This window comes from Spermophilus citellus (genome assembly GCF_964194105.1).
Source record: "Spermophilus citellus genome assembly, chromosome: 5".
Classification (NCBI taxonomy): domain Eukaryota; kingdom Metazoa; phylum Chordata; class Mammalia; order Rodentia; family Sciuridae; genus Spermophilus; species Spermophilus citellus.
The window spans coordinates 97989202-98006953 of record NC_138186.1 but is presented as its reverse complement, the minus strand read 5'-3'; the positions used below and the strand labels follow the sequence as shown (position 1 = coordinate 98006953).

At 32.7% G+C, this 17752-nt stretch overlaps 1 protein-coding gene across 2 annotated transcripts in view; it reads left to right on the top strand.

Moving 5' to 3' along the window:
* The window catches only part of RNGTT (RNA guanylyltransferase and 5'-phosphatase), a 226184-nt gene that overhangs the window by 24637 nt on the left and 183795 nt on the right, over nt 1–17752 (top strand). For both annotated transcript variants that reach the window (XR_014021908.1, XM_081293720.1), the window contains exons 5-8: nt 1775–1850; nt 3127–3367; nt 11118–11227; nt 12392–12493. Coding sequence is in view for 1 of the 2 variants with exons in the window: in XM_081293720.1 (XP_081149846.1) it covers nt 1775–1850; nt 3127–3367; nt 11118–11227; nt 12392–12493 (529 nt within the window). In the remaining variant the exon portion in view is untranslated. The remainder of the gene's footprint in view (nt 1–1774; nt 1851–3126; nt 3368–11117; nt 11228–12391; nt 12494–17752) is intronic.

The window sequence follows — 17752 nt, the reverse complement described above, 5'->3', positions numbered from 1 at the left end:
GTATTTTTTAGTTGTCAGTGGACCTTTATTTTATTTATATGCAGTGCTGAGAATCTAACCCAGTGCCTCACATTTGCCAGGCAAGCACTCTACCACTGAGCCACAACCTCAGCCCCTGGGCTGATGTTTTTATTTTCTTAATGGCATCTTTTCTTTTCCCTCCCGCCTTCCCTCCTTCCCCCTTCTTTCTCTCCTTCCTTCCCTCTGTTGCTCCCTTGTTTCCTCCTTTCTTTCCTTCTTTTTTGAGTATCTCTGAATAATTTCTTTTACACTTAGAGCTGTTATAGGCTAGAAAAATACGGAACGCTTCATGAATTTGCATGTCATCCTTGCTCAGGATTCATGCTAATCTTCTCTGTATCATTTCAATTTTAGTGTGTGTGCTGCTGAAGCAAGCCCTATGGTATCTTTCAAGGAGCAAAATTTATTGTTTTGAAATAACCTAGTTTATCATTACTTCATATTATTTCACACTTTAAAAAATGTTTTATTGAAGAAATCTTTTCTAAGATGGTGAAGATTTTTCTTCTGGAAGTTTAGTAATTTTAGCTAGTTTATTTCTATATTTGAGCTTGATTGCATTCTAAGATGAACTGTGTATGCAGAGAATTTTTTTTTTTTTTACATATACAAAGGAGGAGTAAATTTAATGGAGAAGAGTACAAATTTGGGTGGGAGGTAAAATTTACTATTAAGGGAGTGTTCACTTTATTTATGGATTCCATTTGTTATTTATTTCCATAGAAATACTATTAATATACAGTGTATATAATTTGTATCTGTGAAAGCAAATTCATTCTTTTATTAAAATGAGAAAAGATGAAAAGCAATAGTAAACTATTTAACTTTTCTCACTAAAATTTAAATTCTGCCTAAATAGAAAACTAAGGTTAACAAAGATCAAAGGAGAAAGTTTACTTTTTTTTGAAGACCATTAAAAAAAAAAAAAGAAATATCTTAAATAATTAACCAACCAAACAAACAAAAAAGCCCAGATATTACAGGAAAAACTTTATTTTGAGATCTTCAAGGGTCATTTAACCTGGCAGCAATGTTTTCATGTTAGTAATATCCACCAAACTATTGTATAAGTAGTTAAAATAATTTTGAATATGTCCTAAAAGATGATTTCAGAAAATCAAGTTTCCTTTTCACCCTAGGTTTCTTTCTTCTAAAAATTTACTTTGAAAGACTATAAGCAAATTGGCTTCTAGAGAACTTCAGGCTAGTTTTATTTTTATTATACTATATCTTCATCAGTTAATTATCTGTGTCAAGTCACTTTGAATGATTACTAGTATCAACTTTCAGATGAATTTATATTTCCATTAGTTTCTTGGTTTTGCTCTAGTTTCTGGATTTAAAAAAAATACATGATTTCTATCTTTCATATGCTTGTCATTGATTATAAGGGCCGGAAAATTTTTTCCAGAATATGTGGAATAGAGGTTTCTTATGTGTGTTTGTGTGAGTCCTTTTGAATTTGAAAATAACTCCTTATATAAGATACTTTATACTTATACCCTAGAGACAATTTTAAATCAGTAAACCAATATATTACATTTAAACTTCTAGCCTATGCTGTAAATTAGATTCTAAGCAACTTGAACTGAAAAGTTACTAAATTATAAGAGAATGTATTTCAAGCTTTTTAAATGTACAGTGTAATTTTATAAAATAACTGAATTGTTTTGATGACAATTTGGAATTTTAAAGCAAAATGTAGCCTCTGCTGTGATTTATTAAATTTTAACCAAGTTAATTTATTTTGTAGGTGTTCATTGTACCCATGGTTTCAATCGCACTGGTTTCCTCATATGTGCCTTTTTGGTGGAGAAGATGGATTGGAGGTATTTGTATCTTGTTATAATTGATAAAAATTTTTATTGATATTTTAGTTGTAGCATATTATATTGCCAAGTTTTTTGAGTTCATGATTAATATAATTTGAAATGTTTTTCATTTTGAATATGATTAATCTTTAGATTAACCTGCTTGTTTTGTATTAAGTGGCACATTAGTTGAGTGATTACAAATTCCATAAATTATGTATTTACATTTCCATGTTTTTTTCTCATAGAATTATCAGAGATAGATTTTTTTCAATATTTTGTGTTCATATTCAGCTTTGGAAATTGCTGTTGTTATTTCCCTTCTAAATATTGTCTTTTGTATAGCTGTTAAGTACTAGGAACAAATTATAATATTATATGAAGGAAATCTTTTTGGAATAGGATTTCATTTAAACCACTCAGTACATCCTTATTGAGCATCAGTTGTTTGTATCATATATTTTTTAGAGAAACATATATTTTAGAGAGATTAGAACATTAGTTACCTAAAATTTCAAAGAGAATAAGATATTACTAATTGAATTTCCTCATTGACTGATTGTCATTATTTATGTTTATAAAGCCTTTTACATAGTAGGTCCTTTTTTGAATATAATCAGCCAAAATACACATCTCATTGTGCTTATTCCATTTTATACATCCTCCTGTGCTTTCTGGCCATTGAGAAACTCTGTACAGTAACCCCAGACTTTTAGGCCATACTTAGCCCATGTGTACCTTTCTCTCATGACCTGCATTCTCAGTGCCTGGGTCTTTCAGAAATTCCTGAAAAACAACATGTTTTATTTTTGTTCACATTATTATACAATTGTTGACTGCTGTCTTCTGTTAGAGTAAGACTTTAACCTTTAAAAATTTATTGAAATTCTTCAGTGACTTTACCCACATCTTTTTTTATTATTTATTTTTTAGTTGTAGTTGGATGCAATACCTTTATTTATTTTTATTTGGTGCTGAGGATTGAACCAGGGCCTCGCATATGTTATGCGAGTGCTCTACCTCTGAGCCACAACTCCAGACCTCTTACTCACATCTTTAATGTGCTTATAGAAATGTACTTTTAGAATTGAGGAATTGTCAGTATGCCTTATATTAAAACTATTTCAGAATGAATTTATCCCTTAATACTTGAATGCTTAGAGGGTAAAGACTATAGTTTATCCATTTTATAAACCTCTATTATCCTTTGTGATGTCTTGAATATAAGTAAGTTTTGATAAGTCTGAACAAATGGAGAATAGTGAGGACATTGCATGGCGTTTGTTTTCCGTAGTATTGAAGCAGCAGTTGCTACTTTTGCCCAAGCCAGACCACCAGGAATTTATAAGGGTGATTATTTGAAGGAACTTTTTCGTCGGTATGGTGATATAGAGGAAGCACCACCACCACCTTTATTGCCAGATTGGTGTTTTGAGGATGATGAAGATGAAGATGAAGATGAGGATGGAAAAAAGGAATCAGAACCTGGGTCAAGTGCTTCCTTTGGCAAGAGGAGAAAAGAACGGTTAAAATTGGTAATGTTTAAAAATCTTACATTCTTAACCTTCTTATAAACTTTTTGAGATTTAGGAAAAATGGCATGGTAGCCATATTTCTTTAGATAGGTTTGTATCTGAAAGTTTCTAAAGGTTTTTAATAGCTACGAGTATGCCTTCTAAGAGAAAAATTGCAGTTATGAAAATTCATCTTATTTAAATTTCTTAGGTAAACCAAAGAAATCTTAGATATTAAAATAAAAATTTACTATTTTTTAATAAAGTGCTATGAAATTCCAATCAAATATTTAGCAAGAATTTTTACTAATGCTTTAAAGTTGTTACATAGTTAAAATTCTTTTATATATGGGATTACAGATGTCCCCCACTATGCCCAGCTGTCAGATAATGAAAGTGTGGATCTCCTATAGGATCTTTGTTCGTTTTTCTTTTTGTGTCCTTTTGATTACTTGCCAATTGTAATTTTTTTCATACTTAGTATTTTTGATTGAATTATTAGATATTATGAGAAACTATGGGCATAATTTGAGGTTCTGATTTTCTTTCAGAGAGGATTTATTTTTCAGAGAGGATTAAGAGCAGAGAGCATTGACTTAATCAGGGATTGAACTCTTTAGACATTAGTTGAGAGGTAATCTGTTAACAGTGCTTCTGGAGAAAAATCCTAGAGAGGAAAAATCGTGTTGAGGTCTGACTTACCTCTTTGGTTTTTCTTCCCTTTGAGTTCTTGACCCTTCAGGTCCTTACTGCCTTTCAAATTCTCTTATATCTTCAGGCATTTTTAGTGTTTTGTCCAGCCTCTGGTACCTGCAAAATTAGTCTATATACTGGCTTGCCATTGTCAAAGCACACATCTTTCTCCCATTTTGGAGAATGCAATTAAGTTTGGTTTGATGGTGAGTAATGGTAAATTTTTTTTGGTACCAGTGATTGAACTTGGGGCACCAGACCACTGAATCACATCCCCAGCCCTATTTAGTATTTTATTTAGAGACAGGGTTTCACTGAGTTGCTTAGCATCCCACATTTGCTGAGTCTGGCTTTGAATTTTCGATCCTACTGCCTCAGCCTCCTGAGTCGCTGGATTAAAGGCTTTGCTACCTCACCTGGCATGGAATGATATATTTTTTTTTTTTAATTTTTTTGGAGTTGTAGATGGACAGCATGCCTTTATTTTATTTATTTTTGTCTGCAGTGCTAAGGATCGAACCCAGTGCCTCACACATGCTAGGCAAGCACTCTGCCATTGAGCCCCAGCATCAGCCCCTGGAATGATAATTTTTGACAGTGTTTGTGCTTATACTTCTAGAAGCAGAGTTACGAAAAAATTCTATAGCTTTATGTAGTGTTTTGATTTATTTCCCCCCTCATTTCAAGCCATAATTTGTAAATATTAGAATTATTTGCTTTTACTTCAAAAGCAATATAGTTACATTAAAGAAAGTTTAAAAACTAAAAAAACTTACTATCCTTCAACCTTTATATTAACCACTAGCATTTTTATTGAAGAATTTCCCCATTTATTTAATTTTAAAATACAAATGACACGAAGATAAGCTCTTTTTGAAAATAAAAATTCAAATATCTAGTAGTATGTAGAGTTAAAAATTACTCTCTGCTCTTTGGTTATCCTTCTATACTAATTTTTCTGTGCATTTGTATATGTATTCTCTTTTGGATCTCCCCCTTTCCTCTCTTTAACATAAATGTATTTGAGCTTCATTTTTTACTGGGGTCTTACTGTTTCCTCCTCCTTCTCCCTCTTCCTTTCTCCTCTTCATCCAGAACTAGCCTATTCTTAGTAGTTAACACCAGAGGAAAACTCAGTGATAAAGCAAACAATGTCAGTTCATAAAATAATGCAGACTATTAGAAGAACCCCCAATTAGTGATCTTGGAAATGATAAGATTAAAAAAAAAAGGTAGGTAGACTGTATAGCAGAATGAAATTGGCTGAAGAGGAAATGATTAAACTGGAGGATCTAACTAAGAAATTCTTCTAGGGCCAGATGTAGTAAAGCACACCTATAATCCAGCATCTCTGGAGGCTGATAAAAAGTGTACTGTAAGTTTGAGGCCAACCTCAGCAATTTATTGAGACCTTGTTTCAAAATAAAAATGGGGGAATTTGGCTCAGTGGTAAAGTGTCCCTGGGTTCAATCTCCAGTAACCGCCCCATCTCCTAAATAAAAATTTTCCAGGATGCAGCACAAAAGGACAAAGAAATGTCAAATATGAAAAATAGTTTGGAGTTAAAATATATATAATGAATTAAAAATAATTATGTAGTGAGTGATTTAAAGTATGAAATGTCACAAGGAAGACAAAATAAAATAAGGATAGAAAATATCTGAGGATTATTTTTTGTGGTGATTTTAGCTGGGTCAGAGTAGTGATTTTACAAAGCTAATAAATGGAGAGTAAGAAAGTGGAGACAGTTGTGTTGATGTCCTTAGTACTATCCCACTTTTGGGGATTTGCTAGGAATGAAGGAACCTATTATTGTTGTACTCATAGCTTAGATTTATTACAGTAATGTACTGAAGATATACAGTGGAATCATTAGGAACAAAGACAAGTGCAGTCTGAAGGAGTCTATGTGCTGGCTTTCTTACATTGTTTCCTTCCCATGAAGAATTATTTCAAGCTTACTCTTTCTGTAGCTGTGTGTGTGTGTGTGGTGGTGGGGGGAGGGAGGGGGGCAGGGAGGGAGGGAGGGAGGGATATATGTTTCTCTCCTGGGATTTTTAAGATGTTTAGTGACTAGGGTTTTTTTGATGTCTTGGTTGTTTAAGCAGGTACCAAAATGCCAGGATCTCAGAAGGAAAGCATTTGTTTAGCATAAACTGTATTGTTGACATAAATAATCTTAGCATGGTTAACCCTTGTTAGTTAACTGAGAACACTGAAAGTTAGATTCCTATAGGGGCCAATTTTGCTAGCAAGTCCTGTTAAATCTTTTCTGCACATTTGTATTGACTATTCATTCAAATGCCTTTGTTATGATAAAAAAGACAGGATAAAGGTGATTGCTTGATACGTAGTCAGAAAAGACTTTTTAGTATGGTATAAACTGAAACATTTTTGTAAGTTGAGGATAAGGAGCTAGTGGAGTGAATGAAATTGAAAATAAAGGTTGGGGAATGAGTGATGGAGAAAGCTCTGAGGAGATGAAATTGAAAGGAGGTCAAGAGAAGACAGAGAAATAGATGTTCAGCAAGATCTCAGCACTAAGGCAACTGAGATTGTGATTTTTTTTTTTTTCCTCTTGGTAAGTTTTAGCTACCTATATTCATGAGTGGAGAAGACTAATGAGAGGTTGACTTATGATTGGGGCTTTTTAATAAGGGTTTGCTCCAAGCCTAAGAGGTACTGAGGATATAGGGACAGGGAATAGTTGAAACAGGTGTAGGTACTAGACTGGATAGGAAGTAATTCTAGGTAGGGGGGACTGTAGATTGGGAAATGGGAGGAATGAAAGGATTGTTAGTTTTTGCAATTGAAAAGTTGGGAGAAAGATGAACTACATGCATTTGATTTTCCTTTACTGTCACAACCTGAAATAGTAATTTATTGAAAAGTGAAAATAAATGTCAGTGATTTTAAAGTTTAATTATAGAGTAAAAGAATTAAACTACATAATGTAGGAAGTCAAAGAATTTTGGAGTGTTGCAGGCATTCAATGTTAGTTGAGTTGACTCAAAAGATAGAGGTGATTTAGAATGATCATACTTTGGTTTTGAAGTGAGTTAAATTGGCCAAAAAATGGAGGCCACTGACAATGAATGTACTAAACTAAGCTGGGTTATTTGATGTGTCAAGCTATCTCAGTGGATGTTGATGTTACTAGTATAATCATAGAAGTTAGAATGGGGAGAAAGATCAACTACATGAATGTGGGGCAATATTCTTTAATATATAGATGGTTTTATTAGTTCAGACTCGGGAGAGGGGTAGAAGAAACTAACTCAAATTAGCTTGAATAATAAGGCAGATTTATCATGAGTAAATGGGTAGAACTCAAGCATAGAAATATAGTCAGAAATTAGTATAATACTGTGGTCTAGACCTGGAAAGTTATTGTTATGGTGTGGATATAGAATGTCTCCCAAAGTCTCATGTCCTTGAAGACTTGGTTCCCAATGCAGCAGTGTCCAGAGGTGAGGCTTTGAGGAAATAGCCCTCTTTAGGGAGAGCTAGGTTTTGGTTCAGATATAGGCTCTAGGTGTTCAACAAGAAAATTGATATTACAGGGGAAAGTTATTTCTGAAAAAGGAATTTCAGGATTTACATGGAAATTTTTAGGGAAGGTGGTTATGTGGTTAGATAAAGCAAGGAGGGGAATCTAAAGCAGTGAGGACAAAACCATCAAAAATGAAAGAAGGGGGCTAGGGTTGTGGCTCAGTGGTAGAGTGATTGCCTAGCATGTGTGAGGCACTGGGTTCCATCCTCAGCATCACATTAAAAAATACATGAAGTAAAGGCATTGTGTTTATATACAACTAAAAAAAGGAAAGGTGACTGGAGGGTTGAATTGTAGGTGATGTCAACAGTAGTTGACATGGTTGACAGCAATGAGAAGCATAATGTAATTAATTGGCAAATAATTCATGGTTGGAAAAGCTTTCATTTACATTTTATTTCCATCTGAGGTTGGAGATAATTAATACAGGCGAGCCAAGACTGATTAATTATTTTATAGCTAACATCTCTTGACATAATGATGTTATTTTGGTTTGAGACTTTATTTTTTGTTAAAAAATGTTCTCTTTTTTTAATTCTTAAGTTGATACTATAATTTGAAGTAATGGAATTCTTACAGTGATTTCTGGGATTTATAACAGTGATGCTTGTGCTATGTTTGTTCTTATATTACTAAGATTCCTCTTTATCTTTTGAGCATATGCCATTATTGAATTGCAAGAGTATAACTTAAAATTATTGTTTATTCCTTTGAACTGATGTCAGATCATTTCTTTGAATAAAACCATTAAGGTATTTTCCTCATTTGTAAAATGTGCTTACTACATATACATACTTGTAAACACATACATATACATATGTGCACATACATACACAGATGTCTCTCACATATTAATTACCCTCATCTTATATAATAAATTCCTGAATTTACCCGTGAAAGAATGATTCATTTCTTTTTGTATTGCTTTTGGTAATCTTACAAGTTTTCATTTTAGGGCTGGTGGACACTGTTTATGAAATAACTTCTTTCATTTTAAGGATACATAATTTTTTTTTGCATTTGATTTTTCTTTACTGTCACAACCTGAAATAGTAATGTATTGAAAAATGAAAATAAATGTCAGTGATTTTAAAGTTTAATTATAGTATGTTAAAAAATAGTTCCTGATTTAAGACATTGCTGTTTATAATTTAGAATTAGTGATTTTCCTTGAAGTTGTTACATATTGAATACTATAAAAATGATATTTTTTGTCAGAGGAAATTTTTGTAATGATAAACAGGAAATTTTGTGAACCTAAAGTTACTAAATATCATAGTGTATAAAATTCAGCATACTATTTTTATTGGACTTAATTTGCCTTTCTTTTCACTTAATAATTATTACAAGAAGAAAATAGAGGAAGCTAAAAAAGAAGTTGAAGAATTGTAGGATAGATTAAGGAAGAAGTAAAATAAATGGATGACAGACATTTACTACATGGTTGGGATTATTATTTTTAAAATTAAACTCAATAGTTAAATCTATACTGATTCTCAGTACTTATTGGCTTTGTTAAATTAAAAATATTGAATTTGTTCATCTGCATAGACTTAGTGAATTTTTTTTTAAAGAGAGAGAGAGAATTTTAATATTTATTATTTAGTTATGGGTGGGTACAGCATCTTTGTTTGTATGTGGTGCTGAGGATCGAACCCGGGCCGCACGCATGCCAGGCGAGCGCGCTACCGCTTGAGCCACATCCCCAGCCCGACTTAGTGAATTTACTTGGAATATTTATGTGGTAATATTTTGGGCAAGCACCACTTTGTTTAATATTTAAACCTTTTACCTACCTGTTAGTCCTTTTAATTGTTTGCTTAAAAAAAAAAGTAGTAGTGTTTGTGTTTTCAGGGCAAACTTGCTAATTTTCTAAAGTCTAGTTATCTAAGGAAGATAAAACAGAAGATAGATAATAATGAAAAGTGACTTGGAATTAAGGGCAGGAAGTAGGACCACTGTATGCTGACAAGGACTTGGACTCTGCTAGATTTGACATGGATGTATGTGGACAAATATTATGTATATATTTTTCCCTTCCCAAGTAGATTGAGTTGCCAAGTCTTTGCCTGAAGGTTGATCTTTACAGCTTGTAGATCATACTTTTTATTCCTTAATTTTTTTATATATATATATATATATTATATATATATAAATTTTTTTTTTTAGAGAGAGAGAGAGAATTTTTTTAATATTTTTTTTTTTTTAGTTTTCGGTGGACACAACATCTTTGTTTGTATGTGGTGCTGAGGATCGAACCCAGCGCCGCCGGCGGGCATGCCCCCGATGAGCGCGCTACCACTTGAGCTACATCCCCAGCCCTATTCCTTAATTATATTAACAGCTAGTTTTTTTTTTTTTAATAGATTTTTCTTGAGATCAGTGCCAACCCCTGTATGGATCTCAAAGTAATTGTAGCATAAATCTAGACTATTTCTTTTTTTTTTAAATATTTTTATTTCTTAGTTGTAGTTGGACACAATACCTTTATTTTATTTATTTATTTTTATGTGGTGCTGAGGATTGAAGCCAGGGCCTTGTATGTGCCAGATGAGTGCTCTACTGCTGAGCTACAACCCCAGCCGTAGACTATTTTAGTCTTTAAAATTTCTGGGCGTGTTTTTTGATGTATAAATTCTCTATTTGCTTCACTTCTGTGATATTTCAAAAATATTGCTATGAGATAAAATATATGTATTTTAAGTTAAAGAACTTAGATTAAAAATTCAATAAATGATAATCTAACTTTTATGTCGATTCATTAAAGACTGTGGCTTAGTCCCTTTGCCTCTACTGTTATACTCTTATTCTAGTTTACAAAGATACAGATTTTGGGTGTTTACCTCCTTAAACTCCATATTCCACCAGTTAATACCCTCCCTTCCCCTCCTCTGCCATCAGTGACTGGCATAAGTGGTAGGCCTGGATTCAAATTTTGTCATTTATCTCCTTTTTATCTTTTTGAAAATTTTTATTTTTAAAGAGGTGGGGTCTTACTGAGTTGCCCAGGCTTGTTAGCAACTCCTGGGTTCAAGTGATCCTCCTGTCAACCTCCCAAGTAGGTGGGATTGCAGGATATACCACCATGTCAGGTATCATTTACTCCTTGAACAAATAAAATCTTTATACCTTGAACAAATGAAATCATTATACTTCATTTACTCATCTGTTAAGTAAATATGCCACTATTTTTCATAGTTGTTGAAAGGATTAGAGAAAGTGTAGAATACCACATACTCTGCTTGATTCTCAGTAAATAACTTACTGTTACTGTCATGATTACTGAGAATTGCTAACATGGCTTTTGTGTTTACTGGGCTTGTGTATGTATGTTGAAAATAATGTTTGTTTAAGGAGAACTTGTGTACATTCACTGGGGAATTTGGGAAGCTTCTTGGAACAGACCATTTCTGCTTTATATATTGTTTTGCTTCGATTTGTGAATATAAACTGATTTATCTCTTCTTTGTAAATGGATTGGATCTGTAATGAAATATTTTTCTTTCTTTCTTTCTTTTTTTTAAGGGTGCCATTTTCTTGGAAGGTGTAACTGTTAGAGGCGTAACTCAAGTAACAACTCAACCAAAGTTAGGAGAAGTACAGCAGAAGTGTCATCAATTCTGTGGCTGGGAAGGGTAATAAGCATTTTAAAGTTCTAAATAAAATTTCTTACTCTGTAACATTTAAAGTTAATACAGACATTGACATAGCTTCTTTATTTCTTAAAGATGATATGTTTACATGAAATGCTAAAAAAACTGTCAGATTTTTTTCAAGGTAGTCAATGTAATACCCAGACAATTGAGTCAAAATTAGATGTCTTGCTTATCTTTCGAAAGTAAGAGGAAGTTACTGTTGTCACTATCTATTACTTGTTTTCTCATTTTGATTCTATTGGTGCTGACTTGAATATTTGGGCTGGTCTTATCAATTTATTCAGGGAGAATAGGTAAAATTTGAATGTGCTTCATTCTCCAGTTTTGTAATTAGAAACCTGGGAAGGTCAGTTTTAAAATGTTTTCCCTACTATGACTTGAAAATATTTATCAGACATTTCATGGGAGAGGACTCAGTAGAGAGTTTATTCCTCTCATCTGTTACTTTCAGATCTTGGTCTGTGGCAGAAAATTCTAGTATAGTTTGAACACTAGGAAACAAGGATTGTTATTTGTGAAAATTCCTAATATAATTTCCTAACATAATATAAATTCTTAACATAAAGACTTTTATTCCTGGCATGTTCAGCTCTGATAAACTAGCTAGAAATAATTTTAGCTAAAGGGTGAAAATAATGAATAGCATTGGCCTTAATGTTGTGTTAAATCCTTGCCAATATGCCCTAAGTTTTAGACCTATATTTCTTCTGTTTCTGTCACTTCTGGGCATCTTTGGAAGAGAAATTTGCCAACTCTGTAGAGTTTTTTCAAATTGGCAGTGTCATAATGGAGAAATATGGGGTCTAGGATAGTGTAAGGTAATTAAGTTATAATTTAAACTTTTTCCTGAAGTAAAAGACTTGTGAATGTACCTGTTTTGCCATTTTAATCATCTATACTAGTATTTTAGAGTTAGCTCAATAATTATAGAATAGCATTTTGAACCTTGTAAACTTCTGTTCTAAAATGTCATGACAATCTTTTTTAAGTGTTTTTGTGAAAGGTGATATTGTTCTAGTTGAAACTGATTTCCTGATAGGAAGCATATTTTGATAAATGTGTGACTCATTTGAGATTGGTTTAAGACATGCATTACTTTGAATGGTTATCAACTGTGTTAGTAATAGAATGTTCTTCTTTAAGGTCTGGATTCCCTGGAGCACAGCCTGTTTCCATGGACAAGCAAAATATTAAACTTTTAGAGCAGAAGCCATATAAAGTAAGCTGGAAAGCAGATGGTACTCGGTAAGTTAGATTTCTAAAAAAAATTATACAAATAACTGTAATGCTGTAAGAATTTTAGTTTGTTTTTGGGTATGTTTGCACTTTTGGGAGTGTGAATTTCTGACTTGATAGCAAAATAAATATGCTTCAAAAATTGTATAGTTTTTGTTTTGCTGGTATTCTAAGCTGTGTAATGTATTTGTCATTCTGCTAAATTTTTGGTTTTAGTGTTCTCTTACTTTGACATAAATCTATTCCACATGTTAAGTTTGAAATCATTTTCTGTTAATAATATGATTTTTGATATGTCTACTGCCTACTACACTTTTTTGTGGATATCATTTCTTTACTATCCTTTGGAAATTTGATTATTTGGACCTAGGCCGTAGAAGAAAAATCTGTATAGAAAATTCAGATGTAGGAGACAATAATATAGCAATAACATAGGAAAGGGATGTGGAGAGACTACTTGGTAAAAGAAGGAATTGCTATTTAGAATAAGAAAGGTAAGAGAAAACCAGTAGAAAGATTTGTCACTGAAGCTGAGGGAAAGTAAACTTTGATCAAAGAGGAGAGAGATCAACAGTGTTACATCTTATATAGAAGAGAAACATATATTGGATTTAGCAATAAAATCTTTTAGATTGGGTTGGGATGTTCTCAGTTCATGTTACTATTGAGTAGGATAATGGGAGTGAGTTGGAAGCGATTATCTTTCCTTTAAAGACTTCTTTTTTCCCTTTGGCTGTTGTTTAAAGAATGTTTCTCCTGAGGGAGATTTCCAGTAGATCAAAGAGAACTTTCTTAAGTGGTATTGAAGCATCTTATTTCATCCAGAGACAGTTGTGGCAGGGCTTTGTATCTGCCAGCATATGCCTGTCTATACCTCCTAGCAGAATTCAGATGTGAGATAATCAGCTTAAGAATGTTGACTTGTGTACTTGGAATGAGAATGAAGCCAGACTTTTCTTATCAAATAATGGGAATGATTTGGCTGATTATTTTGATAGAACTGATCAAATGAGTTTTACACAGCCGTCATTTTCTGTAGATTAAATAAGCTAAAACCATAGCTTCAAAGTTTTCATGAAACTGTATTTTATGCATGTGATAAGAGAAAAACATTTTATTAAACTACATATAGTATTAGTGAAAGTATATTGAAATTTAATACTGTTTCCCGACTTCCATTTCTAAGCTAAACAAGATGCCTCTCAATGAAAGAATAACAGGTATAATTGATAGACACTTTATAAGATTTGATGCCACTTAATTGGATTGATCTTTAATTTTACTGAAAACTCCTATATAAACAAAGAAGGTTACTTCAAGGGAACTCATTGGCCTTTTGACCATTCCTAAAATACATTCAAGTTTTTTTTTTTTTTTTTTTAACTTGATTCTTCTTTCGTTTTTTTTTCATGGCTCTACTTATTGAGTCCATTCTGTTTGAGTATAAATATAATACCAAAAGAAGTGATTAAAGGGCTCTATGGTTACAGTTGGAATTGAACTGTCTTATAATTGTGAAATACTCCTTTTTAAAGGCATTCTGGGAAAAGATAATTAGAATTTTATAATATAATTTTCTGTGCACTAAGTTTAGTAGTAGAATTTGCAATGCAATAAAAAGAAATTACCAGTCTTTAGTATAGTGGTGAAGACTTAGTACTTAAATATAAATTTTAGAATTAATTTCTTCACATTTTATTCTTTCCGCTGAGATTAAATACTATAAATTTTAACTGTTTCTGAATTATTATGTAAAAACCAAATTATTATTTTTTATAGCTACTATGATAATGCAAATACTATGCTAAGAGATAACAGACTATTTGACTTAGGAAAAATATAAGGCTATTAGATGAAGAAGAGCCTTGTAATGAACTGATAATTGATGAAAGCAAGCTCTGTGATTTCTGGGACTTTTGTCTGTTTTTTTTTGGTGGTGCTGGAGATCAAACCCAAGGCCTTGTGCATGCAAGGCAAGCACTCTACCAACTGAGCTATATCCCTGGCTTTTGAACCACCTTTTCCCCAGTACTAGTACCTGGCACTTATATGGCAGGCACTCAGCAAATATATATTGTATTAATAAGTGAAAAACTATATGTGTCTTCACATTAAGATAGAAGCATTGTACTAGTTGTATAGTTTTTGAGATTTAAAGAAACCATGATTTCATGTGAGTTAATTTCCAAAGAAAAATATAACCTTATCCTTTTATTTATTTATTTATTTTGGTAAATCCTTTAGCATTAACTTAAAATAGAGCATATTTCAAGGAAAACAATATACACTAGGCCTAGATTTAAAGCCAGATAGACTCTAGAAAGCATTTGTTGTGTTTAGATTTGTATAGTATAGGGATGATAACCTTTGGAGTAATTACAAACAAATTCAGTGACGTCATTTAAAGCACCTAGCATACAGATACTCAAAAATAGTTCTTAGTTTTTATGCGTGTACATGTATATCCATATATGCACTTTCTGACTAAGTTATATAGCGCACACATACAGACAAACTCTGCTTCAAGAAGAAGTAAATATATAAAGTAAATGTGAGACTAGCTCTATAAGAAAAATAATTGCAGAAATTAAAAAAAAGCCATTTAGACATTTATGGAGATGTAATGGCAATTAAGCTTTTTATAACACATCTATTTAAGCAATATACATTTGTATAATGTTTCTAGAAGGAAAAAGATCCATTCTTCTGGGTCCGGTCTGGGAATCCCCTCTTTTATTCATTCAGGAATTATATTGAAAACTGCATATTTGAAGGGCTTTGTGTTAGCTAATGCATGGTCAGGACTGCTTAAAACAGAACCTTCAATTTTAAATTTTCCTCTAGTCCAGGGCTCAGCCAACTTTTTCTATAAAAGGCCTCCCAATAATTATTTTAGGTTTGGTGATACATGTGGTCTCTGAACTACCTCAGCTCTTTCATTGTGACACACAGTCATATTCCATTGCTTTCACATAAATAAGTGACAGTGACAGTGTTTCAAACAAAATTTTTTAAACAAAATATTAACCACATTTGGACTTTGAGCCATAATTTCCCAACCCAAGATTGGCATTCTCCTTACAAGATAATCTTTATATCTCAAATGTTCTTTCTTTATAAGGAAGTGTAAAAATGAGCTTAGAGCAGAGAAATATTAATACAAATATAGTTTTATTTAATTTTTTTCAGTAAATTTTGAATATTGAAATAAGTTTTTTTAATCCCCATAGTTCTAAGTATTTGGTAAGCTATTGGTACTTTGACAGGATTTTTTTGTGCAGCTGATTTATTAAATGTGTACATTTGAAATGAAAATGATGCTCTATGGCTTTGTTATAACATGGGTTATAACAGCCCTACAACAGTCCCAATGGACACTGGACATGAACAGACAGTTTTCTAGGGAAAATACACAAATCTGCAAGAAAAATACTTGACATATGGGTCATGCTGTGTGTGCTCTGACATAAGTACTTAGTGATCTGTGAGTAGTATGTTATAGAAATAGCTCTTATATGAACAAATTAAAGTATGTTTAGGCAATTTCTGTATTTGCTGCTATCATAGTTTTATTAAGAAAAGTGCAGTTATCTCAGGTGGTTAGTAGTTTCCTTGATATGTATCTCATTAATAATGTTTGTAGTGGATGTTTATTCTAATAGCCGGAGCTGAATGTTCAGGTAAGAATAGCATAGATAAGGTATAATGAGATGCTAGACTAGAATAGTCATACATGGTAAGAGGAATATTAAAGAGGTTTCAAACACTTGAATAATTTTCAGTGAACTAAAAACTATATACAATTTAGGAACAGAATGAATAAATCAAATTATGATCAACTAGCTATTGCATATACTACTTCCATTTAGATTTGTTCAATTAATTCTTTTTACTGTCCCACTTGAGTGAAGAAATAAGACCAGGTATAAATTTCAATTTAAGTCTTATTATCTTTTTACAAAGCAGATCGTTCCTTCTTATATATAATGTAAGAACTTTAGTGACTCTTGGTATTAAATAAGATTTCTTCTTCTGTCTTAATTACTTACTAATAAATATTAATTATAGCCAAAACATCATAACTAATATTTACAAACTCACTAGTAATAAAGTGATATCTGGGAATGATTTTTGTCTTATACATGCCAGGCAAGCTCCACTGAGCTACATCACCAGCCCTTGGAAAGGTTTTTTTTTTTTTTTTTTAAACTTTTGAACTGTTCTGTGGAAACTTAAAGAGTTTTTGTGGAAGTGCCTGGAAGACCACAATCCAGAAAAGTAAAATATTTGCTTCAAATTATACAATAGTTTGTGGCAAAATCTGTAATGCAACTCTGGTCTTCCCTTTTCTGGCTTTTTACTTTATTGTTCTATGTTCTGTATTCCAGGACTTGGGCTTTTTTTGGGGGGCGGGGGTGGGGGAGTACTGGTGATCGAACTTAAGGGCACTTAACCACTGAGCCACATCCCCAGCCCTTTTTTATATTTTATTTAGAGACAGGACCTCAGTGAGTTGCTTAGTGCCTTGCCATTGCTGAGGCTGGCTTTGAACTTGCAATCCTCCTGCTTCAGCCTCTGGAGCTGCTGGGAATACAGGTGTGTACCACTGAGCTTAGCAGACTTGGGCTTTTGAAATTAGGTGTAAAGTACTGATTCCTTCCTGTAATGGAGATTATATTAATTTTGGGATTTAACAAATGTTTAACTTCATACTTCTGGTGATAACTAAAACCCTTACAGAAAATAGTCCAGAATACATCATTTGAAGACTTTAACCCTGTTTGTTATCGTAGTTTCATCAGAACTATGCTGAGGGAGCTAGGCCAGTTTTCTTGTAACTAGGAAGGACATAATAAAACCATGGCTCCAGTGTTTCTTTTTCATCATGGGCAAGAGAGACCAACAGAATGATTAGAGATCCGTCAGAACCACTGTTTACTGATTTGACACTATATAGTTGATGATATCTGGTGGTTGATTGGTTAAAAAAGAAAGTCATAGAACTTACTTGACTCCTTCTCCTAGTTTGAATTTTACTCAGCGCCTCCCTATATTAAATAGAAAAAGCAGTACTGCTTTGGTTATTGCACATTGCAAAAAAGCATGTGGAGTTGTATTCTGGCATGATCTCTGAGGTAACTGTGGAATGTTTTAGGACAGTAGTTACAAAACACCAGTTACATTACCACCACAGGAAGCTTATATAGGAAAAGAAAACAAAAGAGAAAGAAAAATAAAAAGAAAAAAGAAAAAAAGAAAAATTAAGAG